Source organism: Momordica charantia, assembly GCF_013281855.1.
Source record: "Momordica charantia cultivar OHB3-1 chromosome 1 unlocalized genomic scaffold, Mcharantia_2.0 BLBB01000001.1, whole genome shotgun sequence".
Classification (NCBI taxonomy): domain Eukaryota; kingdom Viridiplantae; phylum Streptophyta; class Magnoliopsida; order Cucurbitales; family Cucurbitaceae; genus Momordica; species Momordica charantia.
In genome coordinates, this window is record NW_028275157.1 from 16,908,728 (window position 1) to 16,916,836 (window position 8,109).

Below are 8,109 nucleotides of genomic sequence, written 5' to 3' on the forward strand. Positions count from 1 at the left end.
TTATGGTCCCCAAACCTCCCGTTCTCTATCAAATAGAGAGTATTGCCTTTTGGTCTGAGTTGCATAGTTGAGAAAGATCACAAACTACAACTCTAATGGTTTCAGGTAATTCTAATGTCTTTATAATTTTGGTTTTCTTCCATACTTAGATCCTTGGTCTGGAGGATTTGTTTAAATTTTCTAACATCGGCCTCTATTTTGGTTTTTCAAGACCTTTTTCAATTTGGCTATGTACTTGGCTTTTTAAGTCCTAATTAGTTTGGCGCTTGTATTCGGTGTATAGAACCAAAAGAGAATTGAATGGTTGTGGGCAGTGTGTATTTAGATGAATCTTTATCTAGTGGGTTTAGTGAGATCGAATGTTTTGTGTAATCCTAAGTAGTTATTGTTAGGGGTATTAGAAGCAAGATAGTCATTCTAGGGTGATATCTTAAGTGAGATTATCATTGTAATCCTTCCAAAACATAGTAGAATATGCTTTTGCAAAAGATTGAACCTAGTCTCTAGATTAGGGTGAACTAATATAATCACTGCATCACCGTGCTATGTTAAGATTTTTCTATTTTTATAACTTATTTCTTTTATTATTGTTGATGCTTTTAACCCGTGGAAGGAGAAAATCAAATAGGTTATGAATAGAACTTACATGAGAATAATCAATTGGTCCACATTTTTTTCCACTTAGTTTGTTATTAGAAACATAACTGTTCTGATGACTATTCTTATTTCTTATTTTTCGTTTCTCATGCTTCATTTGTAAAAAATGTTTCTAAAATTGGGTAGAAATTTTGAAAACAACAAAATCAAGTTTCTTGTTTGTTTACTTTTTTCCCAAACATATATTAAAACATTATTTATCAATCTTGACTTATAAAATGCATAATAAATATCAAATAAATAAATAAATATAACATGAAAATTTGAAAATTTTAACTTTAAAATTAATTTTCGTATTAAAAATTAAATTTTTTTAATTTAAAATTTTAAAAGAATGAGAAACAAGAAATGGTTATACCAAACACTAACATAGTCACTTCTTTATAATTTATATGTTAATTGACACCTGTCGCTTACCCTAAATTATATGATTTCTTTTATAAAATTTACTTGGAGATATTAAAATATCAGATGCTTTGAGGTCTTTTTTAACTATCTGGAAAAAAATAGAATGATATTTTATTATGATGAATTAAGGTTTTATATATATTTTTTTTTGGAAAAGAGAAAGGGAAGGTGAATCTAACAATAAAGAAGAGGGCAGAAAATAAATGCCATTGAAAACTGCAAAATGTTGCAACTTGTTGGAATAAGTTCCAAACATAACACGTGAACAGTTGCAGAGACTTCATTCTCAAAAGGATACCTTAATGCTTTTTGTTCACATGCAAAAAGAAATACAAGATTTCCTCTCAAATTTATGGAATATTGCGTTATAGATATCGGATGAGAGTTTGAATCTACGCTTTCTGTTAACAATAAAATTACGTATAGCTTGTTCACTAAACTATGCTCGCATGTTAAGGATCCCACATAAGGATTCTAACAAGAGTTTATAATAGATATAAGTTACTTTTTTTGCTGTCAATTGATTTTGAGATGGAAGTCCATGAATATAAATATAGTATCAGAGTCCAAAAAACTCAAATGAACATCCTATCCAAAGAATGGGATTTGACCAAGATCGATGAGCTAAAAACAGTCACGATATTGAAGGGGCAAAGATCCCACATAAGAGATTTAACAAGAGTTTATAATAGACATGCTCTACTCCTCTTGCTGCCAATTGACTTCATATCGCGTTGTCTCGCAACAATAAAATTATGAATAAAGTTTGTCTTAGAAGACATTCTTATAAACCAAAATTTTCTGATTTAAAAAGTTGATTACAAGCACCGAAAGAAGTACTTAAATTAATTAATATCACTATGTTTTTCTTTTTAAATTTCCATAGGTATGCTCTAGGCGAGCTTATAGTAACAAAAAGTAATTTCATTTAAGACCAAAATGCTTTAAGAAAAAACATCCCAATTAGAGTTTTAATTAATTAGTGATTAGGATGAAGAAGCTAGACATTAAATTATTGATGCTGTTGAATATATAATGTGTGAAAAAGGAGTCCATCTTTTTGGATATTTTGTGTATGACAGCAAGAAGCCAACACCCAATTCAAAATGGTGTATCATTGGCTTTGGTGACCTCACAACAGACAGTTACACATTATAATTTAGTTTACTTTTTTATCACATTATTTCCCTTTTATTTTAAATTAAAGATGTGATTTTGTTTTCTTTTTAATATAATTTTGTATTTTTTTTCAATAAAATGATAATATTTCAAATATACATGATTTCAATTATTTATAAATTTAGAGATCACAGGGGAAGAAATCCATTTTATTTACCATTAAACTATACCCACACCTTACATATTCATTCTCTCTTTCTATATTTTTTAAAGTTTCGTTTTCAACCAAGAAATGGATGAATGTTGTGTGCCTAGTTAATACATTTTTTTTTTCAATTTGTGTGCACCTTATCAATATTCATGGAGGTATATGTTAATTACCACTGAGCTATACTCGCTTTCACATCAATAAAATAATCTTATTTCAATCTTTTTTTAGTACAACAAATATAGAGATATGAATTCAACCTCGTGAACTTTTGAACCGTATAACTAAAAAAAAAGTAAAAGAAAACTTTGGTAGATGCATGCAATAATTGGTAATTGGAAAATCCCAGTTTTACCCACCCTCTTCACTGTGAAATTGAAGGTACAGAAATCATGGAGGGCCAAATGTGAAAACAAACAAAAAAACACAGCTTCAGAAACCCTTAAAAAATGGCGTTTTGTCTTTGTCCATATTTCTATTTTTATATATAAATGGAATGCCTTTGCCTTTGGATTTGGCTTTTATATTTAATTTTCTCCCGTGACCCTCTGACTCTGATTTCTCTGTCTTCTTCCCCTATCATTCTCTGCAACTTTCCCAATGCCTACTCTTTCAATATACTGCAATATTCTTTTTATTTATTTATAATAATAATAATTAATAATCTCATTAATAATTAAAGGGCTAACATGAATTCTTTTGCTAGCTCAGAGTCAAACACTTTATTATTAAAATGGTTTTGAAATCTGAGAGAGAATCTTAATCATTCTTTCTTCAAACTCTCATTTCAGTCATTTCTTTATCTTTATCTTCTTGATTTGGTGTAAAGTTTTTTTTTTTTTTTTTATTCTCTTGATGTTGTTAATTTAAAATCTAGACAAAAAGCTGTTTGATGTGGCGAAGGTGAGGGAAAAAAAAGGAGAATTTTTTCAGACTGAAACTGAGTTGTGTCTTTGAAAACTTGGATTCTCTCCAATTTACAATTAAACAAGGGTTCTTTCACATTTCCCTCGTCAATGGCTAAAAAGGAAAAATTTTCTAGTATCTATTTATTATTATTTCTATTTACCATTTATATTACATCATTAATAGTTATATAAAAAATATTTAAATACTGATTGGTGAGCACTATCTCTGTAAGAGCCCAAGTATTTTCTTTATTCTCTCTACCATTAGAAGGGAACAAAAAAACGAGTCTTATTCACTGTTCTCTCTCTACAATTGAAAAGGAATAAAGAGTTCCCTTGAGAGTGTTCATTATCCTCTCTCTCTCTCTCTTCCATTGAGAAAAGCAAAAAAGATCTGAAATTTGAGGCAAATCTGAAATGGGTATGAAGAATTTGGTGTTGTTTCTCCTCTATCTCGTATCATCAACAATCTTTTTGGGAACATTAATAGCGGCCGACCAAACCCTAATCCAGAAAACATGCAGAAACACCCTTTACTACAAGCTCTGCATAACTTCACTGAAATCGGACCCCACAAGCCTCACCGCCGACACCAAGGGCCTGGCGGCGATCATGGCGGCGATCGGCGCCGCCAACGCCACCGCCACCTCCTCCTACCTCTCCGCCCAAGTCCTCAGCGGCGCCACCACCAACGACGCCGACCTCAAGAAACTCCTCAAGCAATGCTCCGAGAAGTACGCATTCGCCGCCGAGGCGCTGCGGGCGTCGCTCCGGGACTTGGCCGCCGAGACCTACGACTACGCCTATATGCATATCACGGCGGCGGCGGATTATGCGAACGTTTGCCGCGACGGGTTCAGAGGACTGCCGGCGGTGCCTTATCCGGCGAAGCTTGGCCGGAGGGAGGAGGGGCTCAAGCATATCTGTGGTGTGGTTTTGGGGATTGTGGATCTTCTTGGTTGGTGAGTGATCATCATATTTTTTTGTCTCTCTCTCTCTCCCTAATCATAATTTGAAGAGGGCTTTTTTGTTTTTTGTAAGAATTTATTTGTGTGTGTTTTATGTGATCAAATTCATGTGTTGGATGATTTTAAAGGGGTTTGATGACTCCTTACTAGCTTTGAATTTACCCTTCTTAGATTAATGGATTAGAATGTTTATATATTAGTGTGTGTTAATGTGTTTGGGGGTAAATTTGATGATTTGAAGGAATCTAAATTATGTATTTAGATGTTTTTTTTATACAATTAGGGGATGGATAATTGAAACTCTAATATTTAGGGAGGTAGGTTTAACCAAGTTATATAGTTATGCTCGTGTCACATGTAGTTAGACGTTTGAACTTTGTTGAGTATTTGCGTGTATATATTTAACTTTTGAATTTTACTTTTTAGATCATTGGAATGTTTAAAACTAGGGTGTTTGGGTAAATTTGACGTTTTTTTTTTGTTAATTCAACCTGTGCGATATGGATTCGAACTTCTAGCCTTTTCGTTAAAGATATATACTTTAACTAGTTGAGTTATGTTCATATTTGATTTATAAAATTCGTGATTTGATGTAGGCTAAATTATGTATTTAGATGTTTTTTAGTACAAGACAGATGGGTAATTGAAACAACGGTATTTAGGGAGGTAGGCATGCTTATGTTGCCATGTATTTCTTTGAACTTTGAATATTGTGTATATTTAATTATAAGGTTAAATTATAATTAAACTGGGTTATAAGTTATGACCTATCTTTTTTTTAATTATGATATATCTATACCCTTTAAGTGCTTTCATTTAACTTCTTTATATGTTTGGATAGTTCTCACCTACTATTTTTTTGAATGAATGATTTGGTTTCTCCTTTTTAAAAAAATTATAAATTGGGTTGTGATAGTTCTAAAAGTTTCCGTTTAATCTCTCTATAGTAGTTTGGAATGGTTTGGTTTAATATCAATTTAGTTCCAATTAGTCTAAAAATTTAATTTTGTTACTGTGGTTTGGTTAACCTAAAAACAAAAAGACATTTTGACGAGTGATGAATGGTGAGTGGTGATATCATTGTTGTCGGTCTCTCCCTAATCATAATTGAAAAGAGATTTTGTTTTTACTTTTGTTTTTTGCTTTTGCTTTTTTCCCTAACAACTTTGTTTGTCTTTTAGGTAGAATGTTGACGTTTTTTTTTTTAAAAAAAGGAATTTACATGTTGAATTACTTCAAGATTGATCAAGTGTTGAAACTAATATATGTTGGAATAAATTTGATGTTTTAAATAGAGTTATTGGTGTCCCTACTTAGGGTGAATGTTTCTAGTAATAAATCATGTTCTATAAATATAATAAAAATTTTAATAAAGATAATATTGGTGAAAGAATAAGTAGACTAAGTTGGAATTAATAACTTTAACTTTATTATCTAGATATAGTTCTAAAATTAAGACATCTATTTTTGCTAAAAGGTCTTGAGTTCGAATTGCCACCTACGCATATTAAAAAATCTTCATCATCAAATAATAACATTATAATTACTCAAGATTAAACAGCATAAAAAAGGTTCATGGGAAAAAAAATAAGAAAAAAAACTAAAGTTGGGCTAAAGTAAAAATAATTTGTAAAACATAGAATGATATCCAAATTATTACTTTCCTTTGGTCTTCAAAATCGACTTTTTTTGTAATTATGACATTTCCACTCTTTCTCTGAACAGAGAGCGCTTTCTCCTAACCTCCTCTATTTCATGTTTCATCTCACATTTTTTTTTTGGGATGAAGTGTGTCTTCTCATTTCAAAAATATATATATATATATATATTGAACTAAATCTTAAGAAGGTTTTCCTTCAATGTAAACACTTAGTAATCTACAAGATCGTTAATTGTTAATCCATGCTATTATCGATTATATGTTGTTTTTTGATATTACTAATTGCATTGTGGAAAAGTTCACACTACTTATATGAATTAAAATTAATTATTTTTTAAAAATTTAAGAATTAAATAGGCTTAATACTCAAAATTCAAAGTACTAAATCTTTAGTATATCACTACAAGAAATTAATTAGATCTCCCAGATGCCGCAAATCGTCACCATAGCTTACAAAATGTTGCCATAACACTGTATTTTACCAACACAAATTATTAACATTCAATAACGAAAAATAATATCGTAAGAAAAATCTTCGACTTTTTTTTTTCAGTACAATAAATATGAGGTATAGAAATTTACCTCTTCAATTTCATAATCATAAGTAATATCATTTATGGTTTATTCCAGGTTGATATTACTCGAGATTTAAACGTTTTAATTATTAGGGTAAAGTAAAATTGATGTTAAGTACTATATTCCAACATAATATGGACTGATTCCCACAGTTTTAAATGAAGCCATAGATAATGGGTCTAAAATAATATTATTCAAAAGTAAACATTAGCACATTGATTTTGAAAAATGGTCCCCCCACTTTGTTATATTACAAAGATTTTTTTATTTATTTATTTTTTTCAGATCCATTAATTGGCGCATATATATCTTCCTCCATGTATGGAATCGTGTTGGCAAAACTTTTCTTGCAAAAGAATTAAAAGAGGGTAATGATATTTTTGACCAACACGAATCATAAATTGTCACGTAATTATAATTACAAAATTATATGTCATTAAATTGAGGCCAATTAAATAATGTCACATATTACTTTTGGGCATTTGAATTCCACCAATCAAATTAAGTTATAACCATATGATGACATAAGTTGACGTGCCACATATGGCATATAAATTGGTCCAATCAAAATTTGTCCTTTGACATAAGCTGATCCTATTGGATTGTGTCATGTGGCAATGAACTTATAATCAGGGTCCAAGTCCACTTAAAGCCCATAAAGATCCTATAAATAGAGAGGTTCATTCACCATCTAACTAAGATCAAATCCTCAATCTTTGATCAAAATCCTCCCTGCAAACAAGATATCATCAATGATCGAGATTAACAAGTTCATAAGGTCTAGCCGATCAAGATCATCATCAAGTCGGAGGCCGATCAAGATCATCATCAAGTCGGAGGCCGATCAAGATCATCATCAAGTCGGAGGCCAATCAAGATCATCATCGAGTCGGAGGCCAATCAATATCATCATCAAGTCGGAAGCCGATCAAGATCATCATCAAGTTGGAGGCCGACCAAGATCATCATCAAACCGCCAAGAGGCCGATCAAGATCGTCATCAAGCTGCCAAGAGGCCGATCAAGATCGTCATCAAGCTGCCAAGAGGCCGATCCAGATCGTCATCAAGCCACAAAGAGGCCAATCCAGATCAAGCTGCCAAGAGGCCGATCCAGATCATCATCAAGCAGCACATTTTTTTAATATCCTAAGATATGTCTAGTCCAATGATAAAAGTGATCGCATCAAAATTTAATCTCCGACTTTAAAGGAAAGAATAGTAGATTTTAATTACTGCTGAAATATACTTATGTTGACACATCAAAATTTAAAGTTGCAATCAATTGGAAATTATTATTATATAACTGTTCATTAGGTAAAGGACGAAAGAAATTATCATTAATATTGTTAAAATAGAATTCAAATTTAAATTAATACAAATAAAATTGAAAGATAAATTTATAATGTTTTATAATAAAATCGAATCAACTAATAAAAGTTGTATAAATGAAAAAGAAATAATAAAAATATAAAATAATTAATAAAAAAAGTTATAGCTCACCCAAGATAAAAGTAGTAAAGTAATCACAATAAATATGTAGGATCCACGAAATAAGGAATGAGAACGAGAAATGGAGGTAGGTCTCATTTGAATTAAAGAGAATA

The 8,109-nt window shown here is 31.1% G+C and overlaps 1 protein-coding gene across 1 annotated transcript; it reads left to right on the forward strand.

Moving 5' to 3' along the window:
• The first annotated feature begins 3,517 nt into the window (after positions 1 to 3,517).
• C/VIF2 (cell wall / vacuolar inhibitor of fructosidase 2) lies at positions 3,518 to 4,464 on the forward strand. The gene has a single exon (XM_022276814.2). The coding sequence runs from the start codon at positions 3,718 to 3,720 to the stop codon at positions 4,264 to 4,266; it is 549 nt and encodes a 182-aa protein (XP_022132506.1). The 5' UTR covers positions 3,518 to 3,717; the 3' UTR covers positions 4,267 to 4,464.
• The last annotated feature ends 3,645 nt before the right edge of the window (positions 4,465 to 8,109 follow it).